At 36.4% G+C, this 18,961-nt stretch overlaps 1 protein-coding gene and 1 non-coding gene across 2 annotated transcripts in view; one reads left to right on the top strand and one right to left on the bottom strand.

Moving 5' to 3' along the window:
• Positions 1 to 16,493, bottom strand: part of Smp_173020 (putative goodpasture antigen-binding protein) — a gene marked incomplete at both ends in the record, with an annotated part of 31,547 nt that extends 15,054 nt beyond the window's left edge. Inside the window, 3 exons of the mRNA XM_018792911.1 lie at positions 1,411 to 1,606; positions 11,887 to 12,128; positions 16,152 to 16,493. Of these exons, the coding sequence (XP_018647476.1) occupies positions 1,411 to 1,606; positions 11,887 to 12,128; positions 16,152 to 16,493 (780 nt within the window). The remainder of the gene's footprint in view (positions 1 to 1,410; positions 1,607 to 11,886; positions 12,129 to 16,151) is intronic.
• On the top strand, positions 4,117 to 4,183 carry Smp_tRNA_01482_Gln_TTG.1.1. Its single transcript has one exon. It is a non-coding gene (tRNA).
• Positions 16,494 to 18,961: the final 2,468 nt, after the last annotated feature.

Here is an 18,961-nt window from a genome sequence, read left to right as displayed (position 1 = left end):
GGAGTCCCACATTAGGACGAAACGGCCGTCTAGTGCTTCCAGGTTTTCCATGGTGGTCTAGGTTCAATTGACTCATGATTTCAACTATGGAAATACTGAATTCTCCAAAAAAGCCCTTCTGAACTATTAATGTGTTATTTCAGCCTAAATTTATCACAGGAATTTCTAAATTATACATACAAAGGAAATGTATGATAATACTGCCTTTTGGAGGAACACTAACTATGAGGTTCAAAAAATAGCAGTCTTTCACTTCTTAATTTCCATATGTACCAAAGAATGTTCTTGTTTGCAAATTTTTAGGTTTTATAATCCTTTTATTACGAGCTAATAGTAAAGAATCTACATGAATCAACCCAAGATGCATCAATTTTACCCAATGTCGAAATCCCAGAGCTTCCCCAACATATGACTCGGTAGAGGATCCAGTGATTCTGGGTTCGATCTGATATGGCATATTATGAGTGGTAATGTCAATGGGTCTCAGAATAAAATGAGATAGTTAACTAATGCTTCATGATTCTTAAAGATCGTTTCCCCAGCTATAAATTGGTAAGAAAACCTTCCCCATTAAAGATAAATGGGGAACATTGACTGTTGGAAAATATTAATACAAGAATACTTTTGAATGATTACGATTTAAGTGTATGCTAAACAGAAGTCTGTTGTTATATCGTTTAAGTAGTGCTGAGAATTTCTTGGAATAACGGTGTTTTTTAGTAATCAATATAACAATTATTTACAATTGATTCACCATTAAGCAGTGACTAATGTCATGTATTTCAGGTCCTCCTTAGTGCAGATTGAAACTCATCGATCAAGTTGCAATGTGGCCACTAATTTAGGTAACTCGACATCGCGTGCACTATGTTGAGATGTAAAGTGATGAGTTGAAGATAGTTAACAGAAAACCCTGGATCTAGATTTTGTGCTATTTAGCACGCATCAGTAACTTACGCCTGTAATCTTCAGGGAACAGATGCTCTATGATGGATTGGATCCCTTGTCACCCAGAGTCACGGTCAAAGATGTAACCACTATGCTATCCGAGCCGCGACTAACCTTCTATAGAACTGAGATGTATTTACAATTGATTCATCATTGAGTTGTGGTCAATGTCATTTATGTCAAGTATTTGTTAGTGATGATTGAATTCTATCAATTAAGTTCCAATATGGACACTATTTTAAGTGACTCAACATGAAAATGAAGAATGAAAACAAATGAACTCACTGTCTCCGATGAAGAATCGCCTACAATTGGCCATTGATCACTTGTCATTTTATCAACATTCGTTGATTTATTGTCATTGTTGGTGTTCGCATTGACAGATTTACAAATTTTTTGTTTACAATGTCTTCTTTCACTTTGTAAACCTTCATCATCATCATCATCATCATCAGGAGTAACAGTATAATCCATTGTTTCATCTTTTGAATAATAAGATGGAGAAGAGCAAGACGATGATGATGATCTTGTTGAATGTGTTTCACTAGTAGTAGTAGTAAGCCATCTTTCCAAATTATCATGTCCACCATGTTGTACAATAGCGCTGCAAGCATCGAAATACGCTTGCAATGAATCAACTTGTTTGCATAATATCTCTCTAGGTATAGATTAATATCAATAGAAATATGAATGAACTGAAGTTTACAAATAAATCAACAATACAGTATAAAATAAAATCTAGGTCAAGTAAAGACTATTGACCTTTGAATAGTCTAGTTTAAAATGTGGCGACCAATTTACCTGGCTTCATAGTACTTAAATCAATTCATCACTGATAATTCAGTTGATGTGATTATTACCCAGTATGTATTAATGGTGTACAATAATGTTAGCGTTGAATGAGTATTCTTTTTCTTAGTTGAAAGCATGAGTCAATTGAAGCTAGACCACCACGGAAAACCTGGAAGCACTGGACGGCCGTCCCGTCCTATTATGGGACTCCACAGCAGTGCGCATCCACGATCCCGCCTCGCGAGCGAGATTCCAACACAGGACCTACCAGTCTCGCGCCAGAGCACTTAACCGATAGACCACTGAGCCGGCATCCGATGGTGTTTATGTCTAACTACAACCAATCCACGGAATTGAGCAACCGTTCACCAATTGTCTTCAGTGAGTTCCTACCTCACAACAGACGTGGTTTGAACTCCACTGGTCACTGCTTCTCACTAGAACTCCTAGATTCACCTCTCGAAGTCAGTTACTAGTGAGCATATGATTATTATTATCAGAAGGGATTTTTCGTGAGGATTTAGCATTTTCATAGTTGAAAGCGTGAGTCAATTGAACCTAGACCAGCATGAAAAACCTGGAAGCACTGGACGGCCGTTTCGTCCTATTGTGGGACTCCTCAGCAGTGAGCATCCACGACCTCCAAAATTTAGATTTCTAGTTTTATAGCTCATGACTCGTTTTTTTCGCGAAAATTCAGTTAATGATTTTCATTCTGTTTAAAATATCGTCGCCAAGTGTGCACATTGATGTAATAATTGGAACTGAAATAGGTTGTGGTCTAGTCATCCGAACTCTAATGTAAATGAAATGAGTTGAAGCCCATACTCTGATAATTGAACGTCAAGTGCTTTAGTTAAGTATGTTATTTGCTTGGAAATAGTCGATCAAAAGCTCTGGACCCAGGTTTTATGGTATTTGCCACTCGTTGGCAAGGGGTACCTATAATCTTGAGAAAATCGATGCTATTTCGTAGATTCTAACCTGCGTCAGCCAGCTTCACAGTCGCAGACGTACCACTGAGATAACCAGTTTGCGACTGACCTGATGAATGACTGAAATCTTTATAAATGATTGACCCATCAAGTTCAAACGTTAATATGAGATTCAACATAAATTGCTTTAGATCAGAGCGGTACTACTGAATGATCTATGATATTTTACAGGAAGATGGGATTCTTAAGAATGTATACAATACTTACAATCCTGTAATTTATTTAGGATATCTTTCGATTATAGCTTTTCCTATTAACTTTCCCCATTTTGTGTACCATCCTTCATTTTTTTTACATTCAAAAATCCTGTCTACCCATCTTATTGGTTTGTCGATGCTTTTTAGTTTGTTGCTTCTTGCTTATCTGTTAAGAACGGTCGAGAGTGGGGAGAGTCCGCTCTCTCTCTCCAAATGCTCTCACATGGCCACGCGTATACAGCCTCTGACAGGGAAGTCCTACTCACTGCCTTCTCGTGACGGGGGTGTTTTTCACAAAAGTGAGAGGACGAAAAGCGAATGTCCGGAGCTTTAACCGAGTTGATGGACATGGTCAGTCTACCTAAGGGAGTTGGAAATCCCTGATTCCAAACCAATGGTGTACATGGGCTCCAGTATCCTGAAGGAACAAATGGCATATGAACCAATCGTTGGTCACCGGCTATCATGGTACTGCATCCCCTGACCTTGTTCCATTGCCTTATGGATTAAACCTTTAGGTCAAAGGTTCCGGGTGTGGTCCCATAGGTACACCACCTGTTTCGGTCTGGGCACCCGGGCATTATCACAGCCCTCACACAAATCGAATGATTTATGTGGTGCATATCTATTTGGTGCCTCCATGTACTAATATTTGTGTGTTTAAATATATAAATAAATAAAATAAATGAAAACGTCAATACATCCATTACTCATGCAAAACCCTTGAACCCATTTTAATATCAATGTTATTTTATTGATAAACTATTATCTTTATAATAAATATTCTTTATTTGTTCCTAATATAGTAAGAACTATAAACAAAGATGGATAGTGAGTAGCAGTGGGACTCAGGACGCGCGTTTCGTCCTATTTGGAACTCGTTCGTTGGACGTATCTGCATCTCAGAGTTGATGTTCAGTTCGGAACTCAAACCCAGTACCATTCGCTTCAAACGCGCATCCTGGATTCCATTGCTAGCTTCTATCCATCTTCATTTATAATACTCGTGAATTAAGGCAATATCGAGTCAATCTGAACAGTATGTACATATGCCAATAAAAGACTGATCAATTGCAATGCTAAACATCAATGGGAAGATTCAAGTAAACAATTCCACATGAATAGTAAGATCTACTTTCAGATTCTTTTCTCACTTGATGAAAAATGACATCTAAATCTAAGACTCAGTGGCCGAGTGGATAATGCTATGGCGTTTGAAGCGAAAGGTACTGGGTTCGAGTCCCAGAGTGAACATCAACTCTGAGATGCAGGCACATCCAGCTGACGAGTCCCAAATAGGACGAAACGTGCGTCAAACTGGATTCCACTGCTAGCCACTATTCATCTTTGCTTACCATGCTTTTGAATTAAGGCTATATCAAGGCAATACGCACAGTATGCACATATGCCAATAGGAGACTGACCAGTTGCAGTCCTAACACATCGATGGGAAGATTCAAACAAACAATACTAAATGAATTTAAATCATCCTATTTGTTTAACCAGCATTATCAAAGCTGTACTTATTATGACAAATTAATGATAAATTCATATTACTATCACCCGATATCCATATGACATTAGACCTAAATTAGTAATAGTCAAAGAAGTGACCTGATTTTCAACCAGATACACTTTTAAGTTCAAACTCTTTTATCTCTAAGTTAATGATGATTAGTTCTGTACTAAAAAAAAGAAAAACTACAAAAACAGATAAACATTAAAGCTATAAAAACCATCTGATCAGTAGTCATTCAATGTTGCTTGACATCCGTTTACCACAAAGATTAGACTGTTGCTCTCTCTCTCTCTCTGGGTGTGTTTGTGTGTATGAATATGATTAACCAGCTTCAACGTATTCATTCAAACTGTCTTCTAATATTAATGATAAACATAGACACATATGTACATATTAATATTCTGACCAAAGTGCTTAGAAATAAAAGTCAAGTTTCTTTTTTCTACACTTGCTTATTTTTATTTATGGAGAACATTATTCATCTATAATAAAACGTTGTCTTTAAATCAAACGCTTAGGTTTATTGATTAATCATGAATACAGTGGTCTTGAGTGTTGTTAGAGGTATGAGCGCAGTTATCACTTCCTGGTTGCCCACACCGTGGAAGGGTTCTTCTAGAGATACCTGAAAAGGAAATTGGGTTAGAAGTGGTCTTAATGATCTGGGAGCGTGACCGCAGTGCCCAAGTGACAACTGCTTGAAGTCGGTCACACACGACCTCTTTGTGGGTAGTTTTTGTGTTAGCTTCGTTATTAAAGGACCTTACCGCCGGAGACGGATATCCGTGGGATAAGGCGAGGTGTGCATTTTTAGGGTCGACCTTTTCTAACCCCACCTCTCCTTGTGGGAAGGCAGCATCGCTGTTATGCTGGTTGTCTGAAGGAAACACCTTACCGCTGTCACACCTCTGTACAGTCAGCAGTACGACTCCGCTTTCGGACCTTGGGTTTGATGCTTTTAGTCTCACCGCTCTTCAACCGACCTGTCTGGCATGGTAGGACCTTGAGGAACGATTGTTCCAGTCAGTATAGCTCGGTTGATTCATCACGATAGGCAAGCCCGACCACCACGTCAAGGTAGCAGAAACGTTTATGCTTTTCCAGATGGAGTTAAATTGGAAAGCAGTGGTTATTTGGTGTTCTGATGACAAAAAAAGACAAGCAAATTTAATTTAGATGATCTTGAGTGACATTAGAGGTGTATGAGCATCTGTCGCTTCTCAACCGTGCACAACATGGAAGGATACTTAAAATGAGGTACCTACAAAGGAAACTGGATTAGTAATGGTCTTAGCGATCTAAAAGCGTGACTACCAGGTCCAAGGAACAACACTTTGAGTTTCATCACACAGTGATTTTGTGATTAATTCTTGATATGTTACTTCCGTATTTGGAAACGGCCTTATAAAGTAGTAAATGTGACCTTCGAAAAGCATAAATCACACTGGATAGCTGTTTCGTCCTAAGACGAAACTCCTCAGTGGTTCAGACCTAAGATCACACCGGAGGTCAAACCCAGGTGCCTCTAGGTCTGGCTGCTCGAGAAATTTACATTTCTGACTGAAATCACCTCTCTGTACTGACTGACCAACTTAAAATGCGATAAGCGAGTAAATGACACACATCTGGCATCATTGAATCTTATTTAGTCACGGGTTCTCTGGTAATAATTAAATGCTTATTATTATTGTAAGGGGTTTGTAATTTTCAACAGTTATCTAACTGTAGTCAGTTCATGATATTACCTTCAAAATCCAACAATCTCCACAAACTCCATCTAAACACCAATATGTTATTCAGTGATAAAGTTAGTTTACTGGTCAATATAGTTGGATTTGACAGATGGGAAACATATCTATTTTCTACAGACTTATAGACATTAACTTAAAGTTAAATATACAAATATGTCTCTGATTAGCGAGTTACATTAATTCACATTTATTCAAGGATGATAATATAGTGAATAAAACAAAAAAGCAGATTAAAGATTCGAACTCCACTCTATTTACCATTACTTTGTATATGTGAGTAGTATATTCTTCTTCGACTTAGGACAACTTATCTGAGAGAACAATTTCGGAACATTCAAAAATCTAGGTCAAATCGTATAGGTTTGGAGATTCATTTCTTGCACTATAGTGAATTCCTAGAATTCTCTACCTGAACTCCACCTGTAGCTCCTCCAGGGCTACTGCCGGTCCCAAGCCCGGGTAAAGGAGGAGGGTTGGGCATGGGGTTAGCGACCCATCCCGTAGAAAACCAACTCGCTAAAAAAACGCTAACCAGAAAAAATTATTCAAACCATTTAAACTCTGCCCTGGGAGTAGAAGGAATAATTATGACGTCTCATGATGAAAGCCGAGTTCCTTCGGAAGTCATGAGGCCGATGCACCTTCTAACAACCAGAGCAACAAAAACTTTTTCTTCGACCTAGGACAACTTATCTGAGAGAACGATTTCGGGACATTCAAAAACCTAGATCAAACCGTATAGGTTTGGAGATTCATTTCTTGCACCATGGTGAATTACTAGAATTCTCTACCTCAAACGCATATATTGTCACCACATTCTGTTGATACATCAAGAGCAAGATCAGAGATTAACATATATCGATAGATCACTTATTTGTATCCCTGAAAACTGAAAACTAGCCACTATCACATTAACAAATTAGCTCAAAACTGATCTTGAAAACCTTTAGTTAGTCAATCAACTTGATCTATTCAAAAACTACTTCATGCTATAAATAGACTATAAAAACTCATATACTGTATTTCATATCTTTAACACGATTTAAGTCCAACGGTTAGATAAAAGAACAAAACACACACATACAATGGTCTATTTGACGAATAATAACACTATGAGTTCATGTGTATGCAAACAGATAGTTACACTAATTCAAATAGATATATACATATGACTGATAAGTAGGATGATCATATAATAAAGACACATCTATTACTTTAGATAAACTCTGCGAATAATTGGAAACTTCACTCATAATGGAGATAGTAACAAACCATAATTTGATTTGTGACAACAGCTCATTACTTTTAAGAGCAAGATACCATTATCATCAGTACGGCGATTTGTGGAGACTGGAGTATTTTGACAGTTGAATTCATAATTCGATGTAAGCTTGACTACCATTGAAAACCTGGAAGCACTAGATGGCCGTTTTGTCTTAGTATAGGACTCCTCAACAGTGCAAATCCACGATCCCGCACATGAGACTTCAATTCGAGAACTTTGGTCTCACGCACGAACGCTTAACCTGTAGACCACTAAGCCAGAATCCAACGATGTTAATGTCTAACTTCAATCGATCCATGGTCTTGCACATTCGTTCACCAATTGTCTTAGGTGGATAACTGTCTCACACCCGACACGGATTGAACCCCATTGGTCACGGCTTCTCACTAGAACTTCAGGAGTTCCATACTGAAGCTAGTCACTAATGAGCACATAATTTTTATCAGTATGAAGATTTGTGGAGATTTTGGTATTATTACAGTTGAATCCACAAGCCGTCTAGTGCTTCCAAGTTTTCAATAGTGGTCTAGCTTAGATTAACTCGTGAATTCAGCTGTGAATATACCGTTTTTTCTTATACGGTTAATAAAAGCTAACATGATAGTATTAATGAATGATTAAGCGATTGACTGTTTAATTTGTACAGTTTTTTAAAACAACACAGAAAACATTTATCTCATACGGAAATCATTCATTTGAACTGTGGAAAAAAACTGTCAACATCGTTGGATTCTGGCTAAGTGGTCTACAGGTTAAACGTTTGTGCGTGAGACCAAAGGTCTTGAATTGAAGTCCCATGTGCGGGATCGTGGATTCTCACTGTTGAGGAGTCCTATACTAAAACAAAACGGCCATCTAGTGCTTCCAGGTGTTCAATGGTAGTTTAGCTCACATCGACTCATGAATTCAACTATTAAAATTACTACATTCTCCATAAAAGAACCCCATTCTGATCAACATTATTACGCTAAGCACCTTAGATAATGAACAGATGGATGGAAGTGTTAAAAACCATTCGGATTATTAGTTTAACAATATACAAAATCAATAATAAACACTATTGTAAATACGTTTATGTTAAATAAAATAAACAATTAATTACCAAACAAAAGGTATTCATAAAGAAAGAAAAAAAACAGGATTACTAACATACACAGTTGTCATAGTAACCAACTGGTATAAACAGATAAACAAACAAACGGATAGATGAATGAATGAATGAACAAATGAATAGTAAAAGAACAATAATATACTTCATCTTCTGTGTATATTTACAAGTAAAACCTGAAAAATTTCACTGTAATCAGGAAATTACATCTTTTTTTATTTAAATCATGAACCGATCAATGTTAGATCAAGCATTGAGAACCTGGAAGTAATTTCGTTCTATTTTGAGTCTCGTGTATGGGACAGTGGGTATGGACTGAGAAGTTCCATACGCGGGAGAAATTACCGTCCAGTACTTCCAGGTTTTTAATGATGGTCTAACATTGGTTGGGTAATGATCTCAATAGAAACTTAACATTCTCTACAACCCTATGCTGATATCTTCTTAATAAATCATATACTTGTGAAAAATGCATGAAGAAGTTTACGAGAGAAACATACATTCAAAAAGTTTGGGATGATAGTCTTTTAAGTATTCAAACGTGTAACTTAGCCTTTTAAATAAACAATTACTATCGATTACTGTGAGTTCTCATAAAGGACTAATATCGTTTAAAGAGAAATTGAAAACTACGAATTGATACATGACAGATGAACCCCTCAATTTTTAGACTGTTTTGAAGTGTACATCCATGATTCAACACAGGATCAAAATAGAAATGTCTAGATGGTACAGAGGAGTATGACATGGTTGAGTTACCGAGTCGTAATCATTTAACAATCCATACGTTTTTACATTTAGCCAATTCACAAAGCAGTATTATCTTCTCTAATTTTATTGACAGGTTACGGTTTTACTTTTGATACAATCGGAATTTAATAGTCAAAAATTCTTAATGAAACTTCTTGTAGCTAGTCATCGGTGAGCATACAATTATAAATATTGTAGTGTAGCATTAGTATCGGGTGGTCAGATGTAATCTTTAGTAGACCATGGACCCAGGTTTCGTGATGGTTGACACAGCAATCTTAAAAAGAATGATGCTTCCTAGTGGACTCGAACACGGGACAGTCGAAACAAATCTTAGACGTTAACACTGATAAAATCGGGTAGTGACCGAGATATTAACATTGATTGATAACTGCTAAGTAATGTACAACGTTGCTTGTCTAGTCATTTGTGCTGATGAATTTTTATCGATCAAGTTGCAATGTGACCACTAGTCGAAGTGACTATATGTTGCGAGCACTACGATTGAAGGTAGTCCTGTCAAGCAGACAAACGTGAAATCGGTCGCTAATTAACGACCAATCAATATACAGAGCACTAGTTAATGTGCACACTAAGAAAGTTCAAAACTAGCATGAAGAAATTGTATTGTATCCACGGGTCGTCAATAGTTTACTAGCTGATTATAACCAACGGTGATAGCTAAATTCAAACAGAACAATCTTCCGAAAGTTTTATCCTAACACACGGAGTCGTATTCAAAAGATTCTACTTATATAACTTCATCCTCTCACTTAGAATTTACTGAAGTTGATTATAGATAAATAATTGATGGAACTTCTGAATAACAGAGAGCGGACTAGTATTCTCAGAACTGAGTTACATAAGCTGTATATATGATAAAAAATTAATGGGATTCAGTAGTTATTCAAGGACTAAATAAACATAACATTGGTTACTAAGATCTCAGTCCTACAGTTCAGTAGAGGCCCAAATAGCTCAATGGTAATGTCTCAGATTTTGAGACTGACTACTGTGAGTCGAAATCTGTGAGGAAGCACCATTTCTCTCGAGATAATAAATAATCCTTGATGACGAACCCCAAGTAGTATCACGCCTAAATCTAAATGTTCCCACACACTACCCCCAACCACCTAACATCTCGATAGGTTATACTACTCCTGGATATTCAAACTAAAGAGTGAGTGAAATAGTTTTTGAACCTATAACCACTAGTTCATAATTTAGTTTGTGAATGGTCAACTAGGTACTATTTGACTTTAACCAAACTTTTATGGTAAGATGAACATTAGAGTTTAGGAAACCAACTAATCAATAGTATTTCATGTTATTTTTGATGGATTGTTGTACTTTGGTTAATAAAAGAAAACTTATAATGAGTCTGTGAAAATAAAGAACTGTGAAAAAGACATAATATCAACTGATTTAGAATCGAGATCTGGATGATCAAAGTGAAATTCTACTGTAAACTCTAAACTGCCAGATATGCTCAACATCAACTCTCAAATGTTATGAACTGCTTTGTCTATGATTTTCATCTTTCTTATAAATTACTTACTCATCTATTTATTATTTTACACAGTAGATACCTGATTAAAACATTTTGTTTTCATCAGAAATATTGTGACTAAATAGTTGTTAAGTGATTTTATTTTTACATGGATAGTCTCTAGGACTAATTCCAATGACGAAATAATCTTTCTATCATAAATTAACAAAACTCATGAGGGCTTGACAACTCACTGAAGACAATGGTGATTAGTTGCTCAATTTCGTGGATTGGTTGAAGTTAGACATTAACCTGGGTTCGAATCCCGCGAGGCGGGGTCGTGAATGAGCGCTATTGAAGAGTCCCATAATCGGACGAAACGGCCGTCTAGTGCTTCCAGGTTTTCCACGGTGATCTAGCTTCAATTGACTTATGATCTTAACTATATAAAATTAATAAAATCTCCACAAAACCACCTTGTGAGACAATTATATTCCACTCATAACAGTCAATTCTGTACTATCTTTTCACAACTTTAAAATTAGTGTGAAAGACAAATGATTCAAAAATAAAACAGTCGTCGATATCTCTTTTAATCACTGATTGTTTAAGTGTGATCAGATCGATAAATGAACAGTATTGGTAGAAGTAGTGGAGAGAACTTTCAATAAAGAAGACAAATGGAATAGATAGGTATAACATAGTTTATGTTGACTTCTAACAATTTTTAAAATTGATAAATAATAGTTGAAAGCGTGAGTCAATTGAAGCTAGACCACCATCGAAAACCTGGAAGCACTGCTTGACGGCCGTTTCGTCCTATTATGGGACTCCTCAGCAGTGCGCATCCACGATCCCGCACTCGCGAGATCCGAACCCAGGACTTACCAGTCACGAGCCAGAGCCCTTAACCGATAGACCATTGAGCCGGCATCCAACGGTGTTAATGTCTAACTCCAAATGATCCACGAAGCTGAGCAACCGTTCACCAATTGTCTTCAGTGAATATAATAATAATTTATTAATAAGTAATGCACAACTATTTAACTCACTTAAAAGTTTCCATTTCAGCCAATTTCTCTTTAATTCCATAATTTCGTTTAAAACTAGACGTTGAATGAATACTTGGACTATGAGTTGAATTAAGTGATAATAAAGAACTATGATGATGAATAGTTTTCTCTGATCCATAACCTGATTCAGCAATACGATGTCGTTCAATAGCAGATATCCAAGTATAACGTTCTTCTTGACTTAATCCACGTAGATACCAGATAACATCACCGGCGCGTACCTAAGAAATAACAGTAAATTAAGTTGACTAAATCTATCAAATTTCAGTCCATAATATTTCAAAAACTATTATGTATACTGGAAATATTCTTCATAGTGGAACCAAGTCTAATTGAGCTTTGCTGATAAGCTATCGAAAAATGTTTATACATTGGATAGATTTGGATAGTTGTTTCGTTGGAATTTTCAACTCTTCCAAATTAACCATATACATAAGGGATTGAATTATTTTTCTGGTTAGCGTTTTTTTTAACGAGTTAGTTTTTCTACGGGATGAGGTCGCTAACCCCATGCCCAACCTTCCTCCTTTACCCGGGCTTGGGACCGGCAGTAACTCTAGAAGAGCTACAGGCGGAGTGAGAATCTTCAATACGAACGTACGGAGCTGAAACGTGGAGAACTACGAAAGCCATATCCAGAAAGTATAAGTATTTATAAACAGTTGTTTACGCAAAATACTCAACATTCACTGGCCGGATACTATCAGTAACAGTGTTTTATGGGAGAGGACAAACCAGCTTCCAGCTGAAGAGGAAATTAGGAAAAGACGTTGGAATTGGATAGGACATACATTGAGGAAATCACCAATGCGCATCACGAGGCCAGCCCTACCTTGGAATCCGGAAGGGAAGCAGAAAAGAGGAAAGCCAAATTACACATTACGCCGGGAAATAGAAGAAGATATGAAAAGGATGAATGTTAACTGGAACGAAATGGAAAGGATTGCCTAGGACAGGGTTGGATAGAGAATGCTAGTGGGCAGCCTATGCTCCTTCACGAGGGGTAACAGGCGTAAGTAAGTAAGTATACGGGATTAAGTTCTAAAAACATCCGGTTGCATAGTGAACATCATAATGTTAAGCTATTGAGTCAAAAATATCTAAGAATTTACATTTTTAATTTCAGTCAGTTCAAATTATACCGTCTCATTCTATTTTAGCCAATATTATTGATGAGTTGTTGCCCTACGATCAATCAAATAATTTAGTTCATAGATGTGTTGGGAAAAAAATATATGTTATTAAAGCCTTATTCAGCAAATGGTAAAGTTATGCTTGATTGATATTAACGACGCCCCCAAATGCCCTGGTACGGCCGAGAGTGGGGAGAGTTCGCTCTCCCTCTCAAAATGCTCTCACATGGCCACGCATATATAGCCTCTGTCAGGGAAGTCCTACTCACTGCCTTCACGCGGCGGGGGTGTTGTTCACAAAGGTGAGAAGACGAAAAGCGAATGTTCGGCGCTTTAACCGGGTCGGTGGACACGTAGAGTTCACCTAGGGGAGTTGGAAAACCCTGATTCCAAACCAATGGTGCACATAGATTCCAGTATCCTGAAGGAACAAATGGTGTAAGAACCAATCGTTGGTGACCGGCTACCATGGGACTACATCCTCTGACCTTGATCCACTGCCTTGTGGATCAGATCTTTAGGTCAAAGGCTCCGGGTGTGGGTCTCTAAGAAAACCACCTGCTTCGGTTTGGGCACCCGGGCATTATCATAGTCCTCACACAAATCAAGTGAGATTTGGAAATATTTTAACTCTTCACGTAATAATAATACGATAATGCTTTATTGATCATTTATAATTCAATTCAATAACTAATCAAACTACTGTACATTTAACTTCTGTATGAAGACGATTAATGTTACTATCTGATTGTCTAAAATGATCACTATGTGAATAAACAACCTAATTGCTAAGAGTCATGTACTTTATTTTATTTCCAAGTGATAATAAGATTAATTATGATTACAATTCAATTTTATGATCAAGAATTGATGATAATTGAACGGTAATGACCTTAAGAAAGAAAGATCTACTTTAATCTTCTACACACAGCAAAAAAAAATATAACACATGATAACGTTGAACTGAAACTATCAAGTACAAATACGAATTTGATTTAAATGGAAAAAATATACCAGAAAAATAAGTTAACTATTTCAAGTACTCAGATCATGATCCAATCAATGTTAGATGACCATTGAAAACTTGAAAGCACTGGATGGCCGTTTTGTCTTAGTATAGAACTCGATAATGAGCATACATAATCTAATAAATGGGACTCTTATCCAGGACCTTTGATCTCACCCGAGAACGCTTAATCTCTAGACCACAGAACCGGAATTCAAAGGTGCTAGTGCCTAACTTCAACCAATTTAAGATATTGCGTGACCATCTTTCATTGTCTTCAGTAGATAACTCCACTGGTCATGGCTTCTCACCAAAAATCCGAGAATTACGTCTTGAAGCTAGGTACTAGTGGCCACATAATAATTATCAGTATAGGGTAGTGGAGAATGTGGAAATCTCAATAAAAACCCAATAATCTGCACAATCCTAGACTAATATTTCAAACACTCAAAATTAATAACTACGAGTTACAGATACAGTTATTATTTAATTGACTATATCAACGTAGAGAAGAAGTGATAGTAGATTGGTATTAATTAAAGCATCCAACAAATGTCAATCATCGAGTCAAAGGTTCAAGACCCAATTCACTTCATTCAATACCCCAGCCGATATATAAGTACAATGAAAATGGTAGACTGAAACCGTCTAGTTGCGTAAACATCTATATAGCTATAAAGTTACAATGAAAATTTACCGTTGTAAATTAAAATTTATAAAGCGAAAAAGCTAAACATTAATGAATCAAATTTAAGATAAACTGTATAATAATGCTATTAAAATAACAACAAAAGTGTGTACCTTCTTAACAAATAATGAGCAAACGACCATTCAGGTAGAAAAAAGCCATAAAGAAATAAGGTATAATTTTATAGAGTTGAGATCATGAGTCAATTGAAGCTAGACCACCATCGAAAACCTGGAAGCACTGGACGGCTGTTTCGTCCTATTGTGGGACTCCTCAGCAGTGCGCATCCACGATCCCGCCTTGTGGGCGAGATTCGAACCCAGGATCTACCAGTCTCGCTCCAGAGCACTTAACCGATAGACCACTGAGCCGGTATCCAACGGTGTTAATGTCTAACTTCAACCGATCCACAAAATTGAGCAACCATTCACAAATGTCTTTAGTGAGTTGATATCTCCCAACAGACTTGGTTGAACTCCACTGGTTACTGCTTCTCACTAGAACTCCAGGAAATACCTCATGGAGCCAGTCACTAGTGAGCACATGATCATTATCAGAAGGGGATTGGTGGAGATTTTAGTAATTTTATAGAGTTGAGATCATGAGTCAATTGAAGCTAAAGTGTACCAACTCAAATCAATGGATTATTACTTAAAAGTCTTAAACAAATGAAAACAATCGATGTATCATTTATATACTTTTTCCAGTTTAAGAATTCCGAATGCTACAAAGTTCAATTATAAAATATTCGATGAAAATACATTACTTTACTCTTACACCATAGATAAACCACATGAAAAGAGATAAGCAAATTAGCGACTAGTATAAATATGTATCGTTTAGATTTATCCTGTTCAACAATGATAAAGGGAATATGATAACCTTATGACAACTACTAGTGGTGGAATTCAGCACGTGTATTTTGTTCTCCCCGCCACTATTCATAAGATATAGCTCTTAGTATGATTGTTGGTGACTAATAAGTTGAAACCAGTCAGTTTTCAATCATCCGGTCATAGGTTTAAAGCACAATTCATTTAATTTGGTTTGGACAGTCGAATAACATCTATTAAGACCCAAATACAAAATAAACCGGCCGAATCGTGCTTATACTTAGTCAGCCATCAGCAACATAGAACATGGAACATATGTGCATACATTCAAATTGTTATACTAACTCAGTGCGGTCAGATGAAATTATCATGACGAATGCTAGAGTAGTAGAAATGGTAACGATATAGTACATTATACTTAGCTAATAATTTACAAAACTTTATAATTTATAGTTTTAGCGATGAAGACCTAGTCGAAAACAAACAGACTTCTGAGTTATAACAATCATCTATTTTCAATTTACGATATAATATGAAAATTAAAAAACCTAAACGAAAAAGTGATGATTAATTACCAAACTTACCTCAAAACGACATTCATCATATTCATGAATTTTAATATAGGCATTTTTTATACGAACAGAACCTCTAGAGCCTAAATTCAAATCATCCGAATTACGATAATAGGTTAGAAAGCCATCAGACAGGACAAAATAACGTTCCTGCCACCCATGTAACAAATTTGTCCATTTGCTAAGGTAACCACGAACAGCTAGTGGGGCCCATAATTCGCCATCTAACAAGCCAGCATCATCATCGTCTGAAATACCTATAGCGCTAATATTTTCCTGACTTGAAGATTGAATAGCTTTAGCCATACATGAACTAGTAGTATGAGTGTTCGATGTGTTGGGAAGAGAAGTCATTGGACTGGAACCACATGTAGATGTTGGAATATTATGGTGCATCAAAAATAAGGTCAATGAATGAGGTATCTAGAAATATATAAAAAAGGGATTGTTGATTGAGCAATACCTAAAAATGGTTTGGAAAACTCTAGTATACCCTATAAAATGAATAAAAGTGATCTAGACAATACGACAAATGAACCGCGTTCAAATTCGAACTGACCAATGAACTAACTGTTTAATACCCTATAAAATAAACAGTGTGCATACAAGACCTATTCGCTTTTGGATTTGTGAACTTGCATTGAGTTGTCATTTTACCGCGGTTCATCAGAGACGATTCACGTATTTTTATAAATGAACAGTGGCTAAAATCTATCACTTAAACTACAAAGATACTGACAGTTAGTGTGTTCAGTCTTTATTAAATCTTCTCGTATTATTAATGGTAATAAAGTCATTTATCATAAGCTTGTCTAGCACTTCTAGATTTCTGAACAGATGTTTCTCTTCTCCCTTTAAAATGACCTGGAAGATGTCACCCTGATAGGAACCCTTATGTTACTAAAGAACAAAGTTTCTGTCGCAATAAATGCAGCGACTTTAACGTACCATTTACAGAAGTGTAATCAAGCGAAAATCGACCAGCCAGTAATCTAACCGGAAAACTTCTGAAATACTATAACTGAGCCTCTTAAAATAAGTAATACGCAAACCACTTTCTGCATGCATCTCAAAATTATCATGGTAGTTTTGCAATGAACTGATATTGTGGTTATCAGTATAGTTCACTAAAACTTATCCAATTATTAGCATCTACACCAGTATTTTCCGTTTATTTAAATTTAGAACTAGTTGATTTTTGGATTTTTTGTTTATAGGGCCAGTTACACCTATTTCTTGAAAATACGTGGTTGGCAAAGAGTAAGCATGCGATCAATAGTTGAGTAGCACCGGTGCTATCCACATATATTGGTATTCAGTGTAGCGTTTTCCTTTGTACAACGATGAGTCAGAAGTTAACATAGTATTAAAAGATAAGTCAATAGGATTATTGCTGAACACAGAACTTATTAATGCATACCATTACCCATTGTTGGATAATGCTGTCGTGAGAAACTTCAGAACTAGTTGAACAGTTCAAGTGAAAGACTCAAATGAAATTTTTGTTACCTTTGACGTAATCGTGAATCTGAAACCAAGATATAATTTAAGACAAACCTACAAAGTAGCCGAAGATTGTCAGTATTAAAGTAAAAAAATTGATTTTCCGACCACTGATCACTAATTTTAATTCTTGTTTTATTTACTGTATCAAAGGATTGCTCCATAAAATCTGACCTAAATTACTTTGATACATTCATGCAACTGTATAGTAAATAAACTGGGAACCAATACTTCAAAGAGAAACTTTGTGATGTTGCAAAGCTTCGTAGTGAGGAAACTTACAAAAACAACTGCCCAAAATATTCGACACATTTAATTTATACAATACAAGGACCGATAATTTTGTTGTCCACAGAATAACAATAAAGATTTACGAAACATTTAACCCCAACAAAGAATAGACATATAGCGTTTTAAATAATAAAAACAAACGGAAACAACATAATTTATAGGAAAATAGTGTCTCGAATAGTGAAATCACCTGAAAACTCTGTCTAGCAGTAGCGTATTACCATCAGAATGCGCTCTAATGTATTTTCAATCCTCAATCAGTTTCAGTTTCGTTTACAAGGTCAGGACCCTAAAGGAACAAGTTCATACTGTTAATTATGCTCTCCTGATTAACCTTTTATTATGCCTGAAGGTTCATTGTGTTGAGGAGGGATTTGGAATGAAGTGTTCATCAATGAGAATCTGAAAAAGAAATTGTTGAAAGATATTCACATTAGAAAAAAGGAAAGCTCCACGATGATCCGATAAGCTCACCAGCTTTACTTATGAAACTAGTTAACAACAGCCTGCAGTGAAATAAGTATGAAATCAAATAAATGAGTAAACGTATGGTGGCTTTTGACAATAAACTGCCAAAGACACTCAACTAAGCGTGATTCAGTTTTTATATCAGTTAAAAAATTCATAAGCTTTGGCAAATGGATGAGTAACCACTGATACTATGAATAAAAACGGACAGCAGACAGCATTTTGTGTGCTTAATGAGTATAATGGTTTGTATATAAATTTTCACATTATATACTAATCTGAACGACCTGACTGCTCCCTAGAATGACTCTTTTTGTTTTTTGAGGATTCTATTGGTGATGTAGATACGATATAAGGTTTGCATATAGGAAGACTATTAGTAAAAGTATCCTTGATGAAGGCACGCCTCGCCCAATCTGTTCTAAAAGCATCGTTGTTTCCACGCTCTTTAATAATGATGGCCTTATAATCCTGCTTATACTGTACATGGACTGTCATTAGTAGATGACACGGACAGTTGTAACCTGTCTCTTATGGACATTCTTGTGCTTTCTATTAGC

Source organism: Schistosoma mansoni, chromosome 1, assembly GCF_000237925.1.
Source record: "Schistosoma mansoni strain Puerto Rico chromosome 1, complete genome".
Taxonomy (NCBI): Eukaryota; Metazoa; Platyhelminthes; class Trematoda; order Strigeidida; family Schistosomatidae; genus Schistosoma; species Schistosoma mansoni.
Note: the sequence above shows the minus strand (reverse complement) of the source record. Positions and strands in the feature narration are given on the sequence as shown.